This window comes from Gallus gallus, chromosome 1 (assembly GCF_016699485.2).
Source record: "Gallus gallus isolate bGalGal1 chromosome 1, bGalGal1.mat.broiler.GRCg7b, whole genome shotgun sequence".
Taxonomy (NCBI): Eukaryota; Metazoa; Chordata; class Aves; order Galliformes; family Phasianidae; genus Gallus; species Gallus gallus.
In genome coordinates, this window is record NC_052532.1 from 106,159,663 (window position 1) to 106,178,554 (window position 18,892).

General features: G+C 51.3%; 1 protein-coding gene across 5 annotated transcripts in view; it reads right to left on the minus strand.

Moving 5' to 3' along the window:
* Positions 1-18,892, minus strand: part of RUNX1 (runt-related transcription factor 1) — a 153,428-nt gene that overhangs the window by 54,312 nt on the left and 80,224 nt on the right. For 4 of the 5 annotated variants that reach the window (NM_001396968.1, NM_205227.2, XM_015299305.4 and 1 more), the window contains 2 exons: positions 15,568-15,821; positions 11,555-11,711 (listed from right to left, as the gene is read on the minus strand). In NM_001396968.1, the coding sequence (NP_001383897.1) occupies positions 11,555-11,711; positions 15,568-15,821 (411 nt within the window). Of the gene's footprint in view, positions 1-11,554; positions 11,712-15,567; positions 16,097-18,892 lie in introns of those variants that run through there. The other variant, XM_025146753.3, reaches the window with a different exon arrangement.

An 18,892-nucleotide genomic window follows, 5' to 3' on the forward strand; every position in this document is an offset into this window, starting at 1 on the left:
CCTGGTCTGCTGGTTGGCGACCCTGCACATAGCAGGGGGTTGAAACTCGGTGATCTTTGAGGTCCTTTTCAATTCAGGCCATTCTATGATTCTATGACTATGACATATATTTTAAGCCATTACGGTAAAATATTAGATGGAACAGAAGAAGAAGGGAAAGGAGCCAAGAATGCTTGTGCTGATAAGGACAAAAGGCACGGGTGGAAAAATATGAAATAAAAAAATGCAATGCAAATTACATTACAGACGTTTCTATGATATTAGTGAGAGACTTCCAGGTCTTTGTAAAAAAGATTACGATGCTGTTCTTCTCATTCAGCTTCGACTTCTTAGTACTTACGCCCTTACTTGTATCAAACCACGCTAAACGACCCATTGTACACACCTTTACAGTTTCTCGCAACATCTTCCTGGGTGTCTGCCAAAGTAAAGATATCTGCTGCTCTTTAATAACATATCGGACAGCATCCCTGGGCAGGAAGCAATGCACACGCACGTATATTCACTCTCAACAGTCAACTGCTGTACACTGGGGCCAAATTTTGCCATTTTTCTCACTTAAGGCACATTATAACTTATTAGCTGAATAATTCAAATGTAATCGATAGGGTGAAAAGGGCCAACATCATCTGACCCTGCATTAGTTAACTGTTGCTCAGGATACAAGCGAAGTATTTTTGTAGTTCTTTCAACTGCATGCCCAGCTGCAAAAAAAAAACCTGCACAACTCCAGATTCTGCCCTGTATGATAGTTGTTCTGTTGTCAGTGGCAGTACCAGAAGGTAAGAGCACTGCTTTGCCTGTTACACGTTGGTCCAGTGGCTGTTCTATCAGAAAAGCACTGCAGCTGAAGTAAGCGGCGTCAAAAAAAGAGCATCATTTGCTTACCAGCAGTACCGCAAATGCCACTGAATTTAAATAGAAGAAAAACCTGTTATGAACCTCACGCACTGCCGTGCTGTAAAGGGTTTGCAAACTCTGGCCACTGCAGAACAACGGACCAAATGGATCAATGAGCACAAGGGGAAATGGCAGCAAACCAGAGTCGCAGCCCAAAGCAACACAGGGACCATGCATGCAAATGAGCTGCGTGGACAACGGATCCCTTTGCATACTCGTAGGGTTGCCCTGTGTGTGTGCGAAGCAAGTATGAGACACGGGAAATTCACCTGCCAAACCAGACTGGGTCAGCATGAAGGTACACTTTTGAGCATTGCTGTCAAGCGCCTCACTCCAGGAAGTTCTCCTATCTGTGTTTACACAGCATTTACTTGCACAGAATGAAAACTTGATCCCGATACATCAATAGGTGTTTTGTTCTGGATTTACGTGGGACCAAGCCTCTATGCAAATGGCCCAAAGGGCCCTGCTTCACGCTTGGCCCCGGTGCTGAACTTCATTTACTGCACAACAGGTGCTGACAAAGCTGTAAGCAGCTCTGCTGAGCTGAGCAGGGCATCCCCACAGGGCTCCTGCCTGTCTGCTTCCCTCTTACTTCCTGCAGCATGGCCCAGCACTGAGGAAGGACGTGTGCCTCCTCTGCTCCTCCTCACCCCCTCTCCAAGCCCTTTTTCACCACAGATTCCCTGTGCTGGAAGGCTGGAGGGAGGTTTTATCTGGGGTGAAATCATTTCAAGGCGTTATTTTGGTGAAGCATACGCACGGCATTTAACCCAAGGCAACGCAGGGACCATGTTAAGCAGCCAGAATTTCATAACTGAAATCTGAGCAACATTAATAGAGGCACTGCCAATCTCAGCAGGTGCTATAACATCTACATTTACCCTAAAACCATTATCTGGGTGATAAGGACAGTCCCTGATACCCTTCAGCAGATTGCCCCTGGCAGTCCTCAGAAGTGTGATCCTCCATTGCACAAACATGATTATTCACCCTCTCAAACCCTGCAAGAGAGGACTAAGCTCACTAAAAAGGTTCCATTTTTTTTCTCTCTTTTTTTGGCCAGTTGTTTACATTTTAATTTGATGAGTTTGTGTGCAGCTAGTTTCACTTCTGCACTGATGGTGGGTTTCACTTCTCAGTTCCATATGCTGTCATCACGATACTGGCACTGCCTCCTGCAGCCTTGCAAGGGCCTCCATACTAATCCCATCCTCAACAGCCTGGCAAAGTGTGTAAAAGTGCAGCCACCACCACTGCTGCTGCTGCACTGTGAGCCTGCAAGGTGGCCCTGCCCTGCTCAGGGATTGATGTTCATGGCATTGTGTACAAGTTATTGGTCTCAATTTTGATCCTTTAAAATTCCTTCCCTCGAGTTACTACTTCTATTACGTGCATGCTATTTTTTCACCACACAAATCCCGGGAGTGTGGTTCAGCAGATGACCACAAAAGCATAATTGCAACTGTTTAGAGACAAAGCTGTGGTGGTTCAGTAGCAGGAGACACCAGGTGTAGATACCAAATGGTCATGGTCATTTATCAGGAAGGGAGCTGCAGAAGATATGCTCCTATCTGGAGGATATCTCTGAGATATAAGCAAACTAACTGAAGAGGGGAAACATGCAGCCAAGTGATTTGGGACCTGGGTTGCAGGAAGGCGGCCTCTGAAGGCAGGGTGTCTTACACTGGTCAGCCCAGTAGCATCTTCAACATTAGTCACTTCTATATAGCAACATCAGCAATCCACAAACACAGAAAACCACCAGGAATTCCCCTGTATTCTGACATCGTCTAATTTCTGAAAAGTGACTATTTCAAACTATGGTAGGAATTTTGTTGGCATAAACATTAGGTTTTTGTCCTATGTATGTTCCAACTTTCATGCTTTGAGACCGAGGTGGTGTGTGTGTGCGTGTGTGTGTGTGTGTGTGTGTGTGTGTGTGAGCGCAGGCACCAGAATAGCAACAAAAAAGTATTTTTCCATCCTGTTCTGAAAGACGACCTGAGTGACCTATTTTAACCGAATCTTGAGGGTGGGATGCCTTCTTAGACTGAAAGCCTGCAGATCAAGTTTGCAAAATGGATTAAAGCATTACAAGATTGGGTTGAGGGGGAAGTAGAGAGAAGACCTTTTAATGGAAAAGCCAAGCAGTCTCTAACTATAAGTGGAGCTGCTGCAGTAACCACTATAAAATTCTTATGAACTTGGGTGGAGACAATAATTACAGCACAGGAAGAATGAGATGCTATGGGGTGCTTTGCCTCTGCAGCAGAGCTGTAGCTCAGAGAGATTATAGCCTGAGTTTTAAAATACAGTGCTTCTTGCCACAGTTTTAAGACTTGAAATGTATATGCCCAGTTCACACAAATATATGTGTCTCTAACGTTTGAACACAGATTTTGAGAGGGTGGAATTAAAGTGTCAGTAAGAATTAATAAGAGCTATTTTTTTTTTCCCCTAAGATGACTCTAATATAATTTTCTGACACTCCACTTGAACTGGCCACACCAAAAACTGAACTTCTGCTTTCATGCTGTGGCTTACCACATATCAAGGAGTTGTTTTCTTTTTTTCACTGCGGTATCGTTTTAGTTTCAAACACGGTGCTTCCCTATAGTTGGAGCCCAGGGTATCTGGACATAAACATACACTCAGAAATGACAGCCTCCAGAAGCACATCCAGCTCGGGTGGAACAAAACCACCATCGTTCAGAAGAGTGCTGCGTCACTGCCCAACAGTTCAGGGAAAAAACAGCAATGGGAGCTCAAAATGGAAAAGACAGTTCAAAACGAGGTGACTTAAATGCAAAGCTACCAACCACCTTCTCACTGAAAATGCCTGGGGATCCTTAAGCCTAATAATAGACCTTAACTTAGCTGTAATTTCAAGCCATTAATAAGCTTTTTGAGGTAGAAATTATCACTCACACTTTACAGGGGATGAGACAGACGTGAAAAGGTGAAGGCCCAGATTCACAAGAGGATTTAGCTGCCCGAAGTGGGATTCGGGTTTAATTTAAATGCTTCAGCCCCAAATTACACCCCTCGGCGTCCTTGTCCAGGCACCTTCTAGCTGAGAGAGCTTCCCCTGCTGCACGGCCCTGCTGTTCCGCAGCCACAAGCTCAGCCTCTGGGGAAGAACAGCTCGGCACGGCCAGTTGTGAGACCAATGGTGTAATGGCTGTTGTGGTTTGTGGCAGATGCTATTCTGAGGCACCTTCACCTTACAGCGCACGGTCCCATGAGCCTAGAGAAAGCCCTCTGAGACGGAGGTTCCGTGGGAGCTCCCTTGCCTTTTTCCAGCACCTGGCCTGGCCTCCTCTCTGGACAGATGGTGGCACACCTCAGTGCTTTGGCATGCTGCTGAGGCCAGAGCCGAGCATGCTCCTTGCCCTGCACAACAAGAAGGATGATGGTGAGGCTGCAGGCATGGTAAACAGTGAAGGCGTGGGTTCACTGGAAGAGCAACACGCTGCTCTGAATGCGGCAGGTGAGGAGCCTTTTGTGATCATCACTGCCAGTTCAGCAAAGGGTGACTTGGGCCTGCAGCGGCCTAAAGCAGGAACACCAACCTGACAGGTCGCCTCTCCAGCAGCAGATCGTGGGAGTGTGCGTGGGGACTGTTTACTCTGCGCTCATTTTCTTAGAGGAAGGAGTTCTCCGTGCTGTCATTACACTAATGCAATGCGCATTGATTTGAGAGCTCAGCAGAAGTCTGGGGTCACTTGATGGATATCTGTGCAGTCAGCGATGGGGAGATAACGCTGCCATTATCAAACTGGGACCTGCCAAGCTCCACCAGGGACAACTTCCAAGAGCAGAACGGCCTCTGAGGCCTCAGATATGGACGCAGCTTTGTCAGAGCTGCGGTGCATAACGTCTGGCCTGTGGAAACTCTGCAGCCTTGCCAAAGCATTTCCTTCAGTTCCTCCCTAAACTTCAGGGAACTGATGTTGTGCGTATGCTCTGCTCCAAGCACCGCCCTGCTGAAGAGCTCTGATGGCATCAAGCCTTCAAGACATTGCTTGTCTCCTTGCCTTGCCTCTCGGCTCTCTCTACCAGCAAAGCCTGCATGGCATGGGCAGGCAGTTCCCTGTAGAAGGGCAATGGAGGGGATCAAAGATCCATCCAAGCATCACACCATAGGTCAAACCTGGCTCTGGTTGTACAAGCATGAGGCCCAGCTTGTTTGCTGTCTGCAGGCACCACCACGATACACACAAAAGCACCTCAGGGCGTTGCACAGCTGGATGTGGCCTGGCCTCCCCGGCATCAGTGAGGGGCTCTTGGTGACTGCCTCAAAGGGGCCAGGCATCGACTGGGGATGGGGAATATGGTGTGGAGATGGATGTAGGACGCTGATGAAGGGATTGAAGCTTAAAAGAGGCTGAGAAAGCTGTGTTGAAATAATATGATGGGGGAACTGGGGAGAAGCAGGCTGGGAGCAAAAGAGCAGAGAGCCAGCCAGTATCAAGGTAAAAGAAAAAATGGTAGGTTTTTTTTTTTTTTTGCTGTTGCTAAAGGATTTTTGGAAGGGAACAGAGACTGATTCAAACTGCTGAGGGTTTATGCACATGACTATGCTGGAAAAGGAAGGCTCTGCTGACAGCAATTGTAAGCCACTGATTTGCAGCATCCTCACTTTTGCTAAGGCTGAGTGAGCTGACAAGAAGTGCTTGCCACAGGACAGTCATCTGAAGTTCACTAGCCAGCCCTGAAGCCAAGATCCTAATGAATATCAGAATGACTTCATTCTGAGTACAAAACAGCAGTTGTTACTTGGGTTGAAGTATACGTGCATACATACCTATCTACCTACACACGAAAATAAATACGTTATTTGACCAGAACAGCCACTGAAAGGGGCTAAAATACAAAGCAAAAAAATTTATCGGAAAGAAAGAAAAAAGTAAAAAGAGCTCAAGGGCAAGCAGATCACTCGAAACTATGTAGCCTCTTCATCTAGAGAGGTCCTTTGTCTTCCTGAGGCCGTATCCCGGTCAGCCCCACTCCTTTTATCATTGCAGAAAACAAGCAAATGCTCGGAGGACAGAGTCTGCCTCATCCTCATCCCTACCCTGAGCTTAAAAAACGTACAAGCACAGCCCTGCACAACCAAAAAATAGATTTATTGTTATTGGAATGAGGGCAGTGGTTCAGCACTTGGCATGGTCACTGTTTACAGCAGTAATGCTCCCGGAGACAGGAAGTTCTCAAAATCACTCTGCCATTATTTTTCTCCTGTTGACGCTTTCTGATTGAGAGCTCTTTCACCCAGACCAAATTTTAAGTAACCCAGCAGAGTGTCTGTGAGCTGGCAAAGACAGCCCCAGTCACGCTCAGCCTCGCAGACCACATGATGTTTTCGATGCAGACACCCTCGCCTCGCTGTATCATATACTTCTTTCTTACACAACCAGCAATTCAGATTAAAACGGCTGCACGTACCGAGCGTGCACCCACGACGACTGGGGCTGGACGCTGGCAATAAGCAAGCCTGCTCCCCCGCCTCCTTCAGCCAGCCTCTGTCCAGGGCTTGCAGTGGGAACAGCCGTGCTTAAAGGGCTGGCTTTGCTCAGCAGTCTCACCGTGACCCGTGCTGACTGACCTCAAAGACGCACTGACTCGTACGCATTAGGGTCAGGAGTCCTCTTGCTGAATGCTGGCAAGGCTACGTCGTTCACACAGAGCCCTCAGTGAAATGAGTGACACAGCCAAGCATCCGAATGTCACTCAAGAACAAAATGACCGATTCCAATCCCTGTCTTTTAGAGAAAAATTTGCTTGGGCCAGACAGGATGGTGGAGGAGAGCCTACATCTACAGGGAGATGTAGATGTACACATCTACATACACATCTACATCTAACCAAAGCAGGGTGAGGATTTCTGTGCCAAACACCTTGCGGCACACAGAATCATAGAACCATAGAATGGCCTGGGTTGAAAAGGACCACAAGGATCATCGAGTTTCAACCCCCCTGAACTGTGCAGGGTCGCCAACCACCAGACCAGGCTGCCCAGAGCCACATCCAGCCTGGCCATGAAGCCTCCAGGGATCGGGCATCCACAGCCTCCTTGGGCAACCTGACCCAGTGGGTCACCATGCTGCTGCTGCACATCCATTGGCCCGAGGTATCGATAACCAGTTGTTTTTCATCTCTACCAACTGACTCCTTTTCAGCTCTGATTGCTGCTGTGTTTATTCTATTTTTGTCCCACCTGGCAAGTGTGGCGAGTCGTTACTCCAGTATCTGATACCACATCCCCTGAAGCATTCCACTGGTTTGGACCTGGACGCGGGTGGCTGCTTAATGCTGATTTTACGACCCTGCTGAATAGCATCCTCCTCTGTTTTGCACATACTTTTGTAATTTTGAATGTGCTTAAGTAAAAATAAAACAAATTTTAACGAAGTGCCTACATAACACAACCACAGGCTGAAGCTACACAGAAGGAGCAAAATTCTGACTTCAGAAGAGCAATAAAAATAATTGGACTCAGGATCCGGGCCAGTAGTTCTTGTCTTTCGACTGTTTCTGAGATTCCAGCTCAAACTGATTTTTCTTCCCCAAAATTATATCCAGAAGGAAAACTTCTGGAGGCAGAAACTCATGACCGTGCTTGGTAACCTGCCTCCCGTGCTCTCCTACCAGCTGCTCCTGTGAAAAACAGGTACTTTCTCAACTCCAAAGAAAACGACCGTGAAATTTATTCAGACGAGCCTAATCCCGATAGCGGGCAGAAAATATATACGAGGGCTCAACGTTCAGTCCTTGCCAAAACTCAGTTTTTAAAAGGACCCTGCTGGAAAGCTCGCTGTATCATGAAACTCCAGCTACAGATTCTAGCTTTAAATTGAGACCTTCTGCAGCAAGCCAAGACAATTCCTCATTAGCTACTATTATGATAACCTTTTAATAATCATTTTCATCTGGAAAACATGTTTATTTGTTGTTGTTGTTGTTGTACTACTGTTACGTTCTACAAAGAAGATAGTTACTGGGATTAATGATTCCATGAGGAAAGTATGTAATGCTTACTGAGCCGTGAGGCTTGCCCTCTCCAAAATAACTATTTATTCTTAATTTTATCCAATGAACTTCCATGGTGTCAGGCTTTTTGCATTGGATTCATTTCACCGTCGCTACACAAACTCGTCCCGTATGCGTTGAGAAAACAGGGCGCTGTGCACTAGCAGCGGTTTGAAGTTGGAAGTGCTTATGAATGGAGGGAGAAAAAGGTTTTTTTTTTAAACAGGTAAGCAGGCACGAGGGGCTGAGATTGGCTGAAGTTTTAAACTACGTTTTTCTTTCAGAAATTACTTACTTGAGTTTACAAGCCAGACAGGCAGGTTCTCCCAGTAGCATTCTCAAACCAGGGTGAGGAATAGCAATTCTGGACCCCGGCCAATTCCAATGTAAATCTGTTTTGTTCGGGAAAGCCAGCCAAATTGCTCTCATACAACATCTCGCTGTTTCGGGAGCGACTGAGATATTCTCAGCTCCCATCCTCGGTGTCAAAAACGAGAGTGCTTTTCTAACCCTGAACTGCAGGCACAGCCCGAGCAGCACAGGGCCAATGCTCCCCATTCAGTACGGAACGAGTGCAGAAACGCCGCGCGGCTCTCCAAGGCGCAGCTGATACCTGGTCGTGGTGTGCTTTCACAGATGCATAGGATCAGACCTCCGGATGGAGTGAGCTGTAACGCTCCCACGGAGCCGCTTATTCACTGGGGTGGGACAATGGTCTGCACGCGAAGCAACTGCTGGCTGCCTTGCCAGACCTCACTGAAAGCCCACAGAAGAAAAACTGAACTATTTGTCAGGATTGTCAAGGGCGACAATTTTCTCCTATTTTAAAAGAGTGAGGGAAGTGGCTTTCTGACAGTTCTGTGAGGCTTTAATGGGGATCTTTACACCTGAGTAAGAGCTCATGTGTAGTGAAATAGAGACATTGAGCGGGGCTGTCACTCAGCAAAGCCGTTCCTTGTTCTCCGGCGGTGATTTTAAATCACCCAGGCACACAAATAATGCCCACTATACCTGCAACCAACGTGAACTTTCAATGGCTATTCATATAATATTCCTGGCATCTCATTATCACTGGTGGCAACCGAACTTATACAAACTCAAATATTACACAGCAAACAAAGTTTCAGTTAATTTTCCTCTACCAAAGTATCAAAGGCAGCAATGCCCTTTGAAGCAGCTACCTTATGCTTCAGGCTTTATACAAATTCAACAGAACAGCACCTCAGAAATCATGTACCAAATGCAAACAATCCACACCTTTGGAAAACAATCCCCTGTTGGAGGAGTAAACACAAGCATACATTAGTCACTGGCTCCAAAGATGGGCAGCCAATGGGGCTCATGAGATTTAACCTCCAGGACTGGCTAGCAGCACGCAGTGCTCCCAAATCACTCTATGGCCGAAACGATCCCGAGCACCTGGGTGTCACACAGTGCACAGCATCCACGTCCACATGCACACACATCCGTGAGTGACGGCTTTCAGCCACCGGCATCCAGCAGGCAAAGGGCTCAGAGAGGCTCTCAGCTAAGCTTGCTGAATGAATAGCCACTGTTCTCCCTCTGCCGCTGAATTCTGACCTTGAAAATCCCACAGTTCACTGTTACGATTTCTAGCTTCACTACCGTGGCCAGGAACTGAACTACAGGTTTGTTTTTATTAGCTTCTCAGCCACTTTGCCAGCTATTCATTTGAATCTTCTAAACAGTCATCTCTGAATCATAATGCAAATTCCATTTACTGAAAAGGTGGAACCTTTAATATAACAAATGAACACGTTTAATGACTGATACTTTTAGACATTACAGCATCTCTCATGTTTTCAGTAAATGGATATAATTTTCTCTGCATTACCCTATTATTATTCTTTGCTAGCATTACGAAGCTATGTTCTCAGCTGCGGGTGTTTTCCACCAGATACATTCTGAAGGCAGCCCAAACAACACAATTTAAAAGACATCTCCCTTTGTACCCTCAGCTAAAAATGCTGCAGGATACAGAGGGATCGGATGGGGATTTCACACTTAAAATGTACTTGCTGCTTGCATCCGTGTTTCAAGAGGGCCGAGTTCCTCTAAAATTGCAGGCTGTACTTACGCTAGAAGAGCATCCACAAATGCATTTGAATTCAAAGGCAAATAGAAGCTGTTGTGTATAATCAGAACGACTTCCTCAGCCTAAAGCTTGACCCATCTGCTACTGCGAGTAAGAGATTCTGAGAGAGAGAGAGCAGAAGTGGGTCACCTTTGAACTCCCCTGAAGTGCGCCTGTAGCTCAGTGCGTGCCTGTAAGAGCTGCACGTGCCACCACGCATCAGGAGATGGCCCGGGTGCTCGAGGACTGCCCACGTGAGTGGGGAGAATGGTGAGGCAATCTGCGAGCCCCAGACTGTTCTATTTGGTTGTGAGGGACAGCAGCTCACAAAATGCTCTGAAAGACGGAATAAAGAAACCTACGCAAGTGCTGTAGATACTATCGCTTTGATTTGTGAACGCTACAGCACTGAATTGTCCTTAGGTAACAATGATGTCTTTAGAACATCACCATGCTGTGTTCTGATTTTACTTGAAGATATGAACTAGATAAAAGGAAAACGCATAAGCAAAGAGCGTATGAAGTCACATGGAGGATGCGATGGTTTTTCGGTCTTGACCTTAAACCTGAGAGGCCGATTGTTTCCCTGCACTTCCTCTAAATCAACAGTTCAGCGGCTCCAGTGAACCACCCCGAACTAACCACCCCGACCATGCCAAGGCACCCGGCTCACGGCCACAAGGGCAGCAATGCAGGAGGAGTGCTTCAAATAAACTCGTAACAGAAACGTAAACAGGACTGCTTCAAATCCATGCTTTTCAAGATTATGGGCTTGAGCTAAAGAGGGACGTTAAGAAGCATCCTTCTGCTGCTGTTATGGGCTTCTGGACCAAGCTTTGGACGCCTGCTCGTGCACACGGGAGCTTTCCAACAACAGTTATATATAAATACAGTCTAAGTCAGTTTTGACTTGTTACTCACACTCTTAAGACCCTTCTATTTGTGCCGGTAACTCTTAGTTATTGTGGAGAGCCAATATTAAGCTCATCTGTTTAGTTCTGCTCTGTCCTAACCCACCCTTACGCACTCTGCAGTAATACCTTAAATAACGACTACCGTGTATAGTTCTACAGCTACTCCAGAGAAAGAAAGGTCAGAGGAAGGCATGTCAGGTCTCAATAAAGCCTGAAAAAAACTCAGAACCATGCAGGAATTGTTTGTTACTGCAGGCTGACACACGGCCGCGGAGATCAGCTTTTGAGAATTGATATTTTAAATTGAAAATGGGTTATTTGAACTTCAACGCGGGCAATGCCGTGCTGTTCTAAATCGGTGGGAGGAATTCTGGGGTCACGGTGAGCCTCACCGACTGTGATTTTCTTTTTTTTATAAGGAGATCTGACTGTATAGAAGTTGAATTATCGAACCGAGAAAAACACACAGCTGATTCTGCACCTTTCAAGCTGCCCTCGGATGTCCCTACTGCAGAAAGCTCAACACATAGCACACAGATTCCCTCCACGTAACCGGAGCCGGACACAGCAGGTAAAGATGACCAAAGGGCGGCTGCGAACAGACACGTACCTCTTCCACTTCTACCCACAAATCTGAGGTCGTTGAACCTCGCCACTTGGTTTTTCATGGCAGCCGTCGCATTTCTGAGCTCTGCAGAGTAGTTCTCATCGTTTCCAGCCATCACCGTGACCAGCGTCCCATCGGGTACGTCTCCCAAGGCCACCACCTACCAAAGCAAAGCACAGAAACCTCAGCTTCCTCACGGGACATCTGTTTTTGGGAATAGAACATCAACAAGTGATGTGACAAAGCAGGAGAAAGCAGCAGCAGCAAAAATGAATGCAGACTAGAAGTCGTTCGGGGAAAACCATGCAGAGTTATGGCTACGTTTTTACACTGACACGCATCCAAAATACAAAGTGTAACGTGCACCTCGGCACAAAATAAGCCTTCCAAAACGTACTTCTGTAATTGGCAGTGCATAAATTCAAGTAACAGGAACTGGTTCTGATCCGATTTACTTCAGTAGCCTCACTTTTAAGCTACAGCAAAGTCGGCACAAGCATCCGAATGTAAAATTTGAAAGAAAACAAACCCAAGCCAATTGCCTTGTGGGCGCAGAGGGTCAGGCTGCCCACAGGTGCATCAGTTCCCTCTCTGTTCATCCCACTGATCTGGATATATAAATTCAGAATAAATCCACGGGGAAGCAGGCCTCGACCAAGGGCTTCATCGCAACTTACTGAACAACGCCTCTTTCCCTTTGGAAGCGCGAAAGCAAATCAGTGACTGAAGACCCCACCTGCGATCTGATGGGTGGAAGCTGCAATCCAAACGAACGAAACCTGCAGTAGCTCAGAAGCTCTCTCCTCATCCTAAATGTTTGCAATGATGTAGCACCCCAGTGCCAATATCTATCAAACTCATATTCAGGAACACAGCGTCCGCATTTCTTATGCTGGGAGATGTGGGGATTTCTAACACTAAGCTTTCTGACTCGTACCTACAACGCTCCCATCTTTTAAACTCATAAAAAATGAATTTTATCTTTTCTTCCACGGCGAGACTGAATTCTCACAGCAGTTTTCCCCTGTGATGACTGAATGCAGGTCTGGTGCGTCTCTTGATCGACGCTGGCGAAAGCAAGAGCTCGAGATAGGTCCTCTGTTGCACTGTTTTAAGAACCCGCTGCTCTTGCTAAGATGTTTCCCCAAATTAAACCTACAGGAGTGACCTCAGGACTACTACCAAAAAAAACAAAAAAAAAGAGGGGGGGGGGGAAAAAGTCTAGCTCATTTTTATTTCCTCTTTTACATACTCTAGGAGGAAGTAGTCCTGCAGCAGGTCCTCTGAGTTGCTGCTTGATATTTTTTCCTTCCTCTTAGCATTTTCTAGCTTACATCCACGCAGTTATAATGGGCTCCAGCTCGGGCTGACCGCTGTTAGTTTCTGTTCGCACTGCTCTTTCCAAACACAGATCAGCAGCTCCTTTGCTCAATCCGTCTCTGATGCTGACCTCCCAGTAACAACCATTTCCCCCAGCACGACAGGGAGAGGTATTTTGGAGCTTTTCCTGATGCAGGGGGCTGCTTTTCTCACTTCGGCGCTCTCCCTTCTGTCACCTATCGCCCTCATTTTCACTTCCACATGCAAAGTTAAAATCACTGCATCAAAATTCCCGCTTTATGCCCGTATTTCAGCTTCCTCTTTCTCACTCGTCCACGGCTCGTGCTTTTGTTTTTTCCTCTCCTCTGCGTGCCACGAGCTGCCTCCGTGGCCTATTCTGTTCTCTGCTCTGCGCTCAGTGTTGCGCCTTGCATGAAGCCCTGATCTCGGCATCAAACAGTCCCCTCTCCAAACGTTTAACAAACTTCGCTCTTTCCACAGCGCTGTGCGATGAGGCGGGCTGGCTTAAGCCAGCAGCAGCTGTGAAGTCGAAGCACACACTCCTAATGAAGTGATCAGACAACCTGAATACGTGCACGTAGAGTAAGGACAGGAGGAAGGGAAAGGGGAAACGTGGGCATCACCCTCGGCTCCCTGCCATGCGGACGGTGCCGGCTTGTTCAAGGAAATACCTGCCAGCACTTTTAGGGAGAAAAACCTTCCCGAATCCAGGGTCAGTCGGCTCTTACAGCACAAATATTGAGAAGCACCGTTTTTAAACCACATTGCGGGCAGCTTCAGAGATAAGAAATGCGAAGAAAACGTTAGAAGCAAGCATAAAAAAGAAAGGCACAGCGCGGAAAAGAAACCAGGGGGGGGAAAAAAGGCACAAACAATAGAAGCAGAAATACAAACACTGGCGTTAGAAAAAGAAAGACTAAACAGATAAGTCGGGACTTGCTGGCTGCTGTTATCTGCGCTCCTAAAAGACGTGTGCTTCCAGAGAAGGGAGCAGCAGCGCTGCAGCACCGCCGGCCATCGAAATGCTCCCTGCTGGTGCAGCAACCAAACCAAATCGGCCTTTTTGATGAAGACTGAGATGATTTCCAAGCAGCGTTTGGACAAGGAATATGGATGGCACCCTGTGAGAGCTGTTACGCATTTTTCCCTAAAAGTTTCTCGGAATCCTGCCTTATTTTGGGGGGGAAAAAAAAAGCGTGCACGGAAACGGTCGTTGCGTTTGGGAGTAATATCCCGATCCTCCAGATCGAATGTAAACGAGAGGATTTGTGTAAGGAAACGTGAGGAGAAACCTCTCTGCCTCCTTTATGTCGGGGCAATGATTGTTAGCAATAGGAGATAATAAAACCCAGCGCTTTTTGTGTCGGATGACAACATCAGACACAGAGGAACGAACCGTGGTTTCTATTTTCTCTGAGACCCAAATAACCCTAAGAATCGCGGCTTTAACAAAGCCTTCTGCCCGGCGGGCAGGTGCCTTTACCGCGTCCGGAAACGCCCTCCCGGTTTTGGTGGTTTTTACTTTTTTTTCCCCCTTCATTTTCCTTTCTTTGCGTATTCCTATGGGCAAACCACGCCACGAGCGCTTTCGGCTCTTCGGAGGAGCTTTTACCCGCGGCTGAGCGGCTCCGGCGGGGCTCCGCACAGCTCTGCCTACCAGGAGAGCTCCCAGCGCTCAGCGGACTTTGGGAAACGCTCCCGAAGCCCCGGGAGCCGCGCCGGTTGCGTGCCCCCAAAAGCCGCCTGAGGGACCGGGATGCGGGGGGGATCGGGGGGAGCCGGAGCTGAGCGCCCCACGGAGCTCTGCCGATCCCCCATCCTAAGTCTGAGCTTCGGGGCGCACCCGCCTCGAAGGGATGGGTAAGGAGCAGCCCGAAAACCGCTCAGTCTGCGGCAGGCCGAAGTCAAAAAGCAGAAAACGAGCAAAGCGAGGGGGGAGAGCTTTGCTTACAGCCGGGTAACGGGAATAGAGGACGGGGTTGGGAGGGAGGGTAGCGCTGAGCCCCGCGCCCGTCCCGTGGGTCCCGGCCCGGTGGCAGGGGGGACGGGGGGAGAGCCGGGATGGGAACCCCGCGTTGTGCCGCGGCTTTGCGTGGGCTCCGAGCGGGGGTTGGGGGGAAAAAAAAAACGAAGGAAAGAAAAAAGGAAAGAAGAAAGAAGGAAAGAAAAGAAAGGATGAAAGGAAAGAGGAAAGGAAGGAGGAAAGGAAGGAGAGAAAGAAGAGAAAGAAGAAGAAGAAGAAATGAAGAGGAAGAAAAGAAAGAAAAGAAGGAAAAAATATAAGAAAAGAAATTAAAGGAAGGAAATATATATATTTAGTCTACTACTACTATTGTTATTACTATTATTATTATTATTATTATTATTTTGGAGGGCTCGCCCGTGGCTGGCACCCGAGATCGGTGCTGCGGGAGCTCCTCGGCTTCGGTCCTTTCTTTTCCCCCCTCCTCCCGCAGAGGCTCTGTACCGGCTGCCGCGGGGCAGCGGCTGCGGCAGAGCTCCCCGGGTCGGTCGGTCGGTCGGGTCGGGCTGTGCGCGGCGGCCCCGCGTTCCCCACCGCGGGGTCGCCTCCTGCCCGCCCTCCCCGGCCCAGCTCTTTTCCCTTCCCTTCCCTTCTCCCCGTCCCGTCCCGTCCCGTCCCCTGCCCTCCCCGCCCGCCCCCGGTGCGGCCGTACCTTGAAGGCGATGGGCAGCGTCTTGTTGCAGCGCCAGTGGGTGGGCAGCACGGAGCAGAGGAAGTTGGGGCTGTCGGTGCGCACCAGCTCCCCGGGGTGGTCCGCCAGGACCTCCACCATGCTGCGGTCGGCGGCGCGCAGCTTCCCCGCCAGCGCTCCGCTGTGCTCGGCGCCGGGCAGCGGCAGCGGCTCGCTCATCTTCCCCGGGCTCAGCGCGGTGGAGGGCGGCGTGAAGCGGCGGCTGGTGCTGGTATCTACGGGGATACGCATCACAACAAGCCTGTTGAGTGAGGGACCTCCGAGGGCTTGGGGCAAAACAGCGAAGCGAGAGGAACTCTTCGGCGAGCCGCTCTCTGGGGAGCGACATACACGGGCGCGGGGCGGGGAGCCGGGGGCAACTCGTGTGGATGCCGGTGCCCGCTGGTAGTTGGGAGCCGGACGCGGGGGCGGCTCCGCGGGGCCGAACGGGGCGCGCCGCGCTCCGAGGGGCGCTCAGGGTTCCGCCGGGCACAGCTGCGCGCACGGCCCCGGACGCGCGCACACGCGCGTCATAAAGTATTGACGGCGCGATCCGCCGCGGCTTAAACGCGGCGGGGATCCATCAGCGCTCTACGGCCCGGCCGCTATATATATATATATACATATATATATATATATATATAGGGTTTTTTTTTTTCTTTCAGTTTTTGGTTTTTAAGCAGCCTCGCAAATCAGCTTCGGTCGTTCGGTTCGCGTCGCTCGACGAGGGCTCACGGCCTCGCCATAATTCCCGCAAAAAAAAAACAGTAAAAAGAATAAAAAATAATAATAAAAAGAAGAGCTCAGTGCACGGCTTGAGATGTCTCTCCCTCTTTGGGTTTGTCTCTGGGACAGCGCTCTGCGTGAAGCCGCGGCCGATGGCTGAGGCCACCCCCGGGTGTCGGTGCGGCTGCGGGCGCTCTGCGGTCGGTGTGCGCCACAGCGCTCCCTCTCTCTCACTCCCGTTCCCCTCAGCACTCAAACCCACACTGCAACAACTTCGTCACTCGTTGCCAACTCGGTTTTGGTTTTTGGGTTGTTTTTTTTTTTTTCTTTTTGGTTTTGTTGGTTTTTTTTGTTTTTTTTTTTTTGTTTTGTTTTGTTTTTTTCCTTCGGTATCTGAAGCGCTCTTCCTCTCGCTCGGCCGCAGGAGAGGCTGCTTAACACGATGTCAACCGCAGCAGGTGGAGCCCCGCCTCGGGCAGCACGGCTCTTCCCTCCGCCGCCCGCAGCACGGAGGTCGAGGGGAAGAACGGCGCTCGGGACCCGCGCGGAGCAACGCAGAGCCTCGCAGGCACCCCGCAGCCGGCCGGCAGCGCTCAGCCCCGTTTCCAACAGCCCCGCGTCGAGTCGCCGCGAGTTTCCCTTCCGCCAAACGGCTGACGGGGGGAGGAGGGGGAGGGGGGCGGGACGCCGCGCAGACAGCGAAAAGCGGGGACGACCAAACGCAAAGTTCCCAGCCGGGCTCGGCGCTCGCAGCCTCCGGCCCGGACGGCCGCGCGGAGAAGAGCACGTTTCCACGGCGCGCAGCCCTCGGGTCTTCGCGGGAGAACCGCCTTCCTGCCCGCCCGCCCGCCGGCCGCGCGCCACGCCGGGCCCCGCAGCGCTCCGTTCGGCTCTCCGCTCGGCGCCCGCCGCCGCCGGGATGAATGGAGGCGGCCGGCAGCGCGTCGGCTGCGGCGGGCGGAGTGCGGAGGAATGTCATTCCCCCGGCTGCTTTGCATACGGGGAGGGCGCCGGCCAATCACAGCCCTTTCCGGGAGCAGCCAGGGCGCGGCCGCGGGCCAGGGGCTCCTGGAATTGGCGCGCCCGCCGCCGCCGCCGCCGCTACTGTGCGGGCAGCGGTTCCGCGGGCGGCTGCGGTCGCCGCGCGGGACGCGGTTCGTCCGCCGAGGGCTGAGCGCCGGCCCGGCTGCCCCGGGGCGGTCCCGCAGCGCGGGGCTGGAAGCCCCCGAGGGAGCCGCCGCGGCCGGGCTCCCCGCACACGGCGGGCGGCGGCGGCGTGCCGGGTGGAGGCGTGGCTGCCCGTGCGGGCTGGGTTCGGGCTTCCTCCCCCCCCCCCCCCCCGCTCCCCCCCCGTTTTCTTTTCCCAACGTCGGCGCTGGAGTTCCCCGTCCCGAGAGCCGCGCCGCGCCGCTGCGGTTCCTCCGCCTCGTTCCCCACCCCCGGCGGCCCTCTCCCCGCGGTCGCGCTCAACAGCTGCGGCGGCGAGCGGGGACCCCCCCGGGCCCGGCGGCGGGGAAGCGGGCTGCGGGCGCCGAGCCCCGGGGCGACCGCCGGTGCAGCTCCGCCGCGGGGCCGGCAGAGGGGGCGCGCCGCCCGCCGACGGCGCTCCGACGGCCGCGGAGGAGCTCCGGGGAGCGGCTGCGGGCCGGGCGCCGCCGCTCGGAGGGCGGGGGGAGGGCGGAGCCGGCGGCCGCCTGGAAGCGGCGAGGGGTCGGGAGGGAAGCGGCGGGCGCTGCTGCGGAGCCGGACTGCGTGCGGAAGGGAAAACAACGGCTCCGTGCGCCTCCCCGCCCGCTCCGTGCCACCCCATAAGGCGGCTCCCGCTCGGCCACCGGCTCCGCGGCACCCCCTGACCGCGGCACCTCCTAACCGTGGGCTGTCCGCGCCCGCCCGTGCGGTTGGCTCGCCGTGAGTCCGTCCCGCAAGGCTGCTTCCCTCCTTCAGTCTCTCCCCGTCGAGTTGTTCTTTATACGAACCTATCTCGAATTTAAATTGCCGTGGGGGTATTTTCTTCTGGTGGAAGGAAAACAAATAAACAAACAACTACACGGGCGAAGCGCTGTTACCATACAGCTTAAAACCACCTGGGGAGTACCGTGGCCGGCCGCTTTTTAGGGCCGTTACCGACATCACGAGGGCTCTGTTAGGGATGTGCACGCGTTAAAATACGCACAGAGCGTTTGAGCTTTCTTTCTTTCTTTTTTTCCCTTCTCTCTTTCTTTCCTTCTGCTGTTTTTCCTATCCCAGCCCCGAGGTAGGCGGCTTTCTGTATGTCAACGGATGATAGGCGCCGGGCTGAATCCCGGTGGCCGTATGGCACCCTCTGTTCACCTCAACTCCTCTGCATAAGCGCAGACTCAACCCAGAAAGGCCAAATAAACACGTGCGAACGACCGAAACAACAAAACAAAACGCCGCTATTAAACAGAAGTCGGGCAAAAGACGCCACGCTTCCCGTTGCCTATAACCGGGCGCCGGCACGGAGGCCGGCTGAACGGCTGATCCCGACTGCAGGTGACGGCGTTCCTACGGGTCGAGCAGTGAACTGAGCCTATCCTTTAGCACCGGCCCCACACTGGGA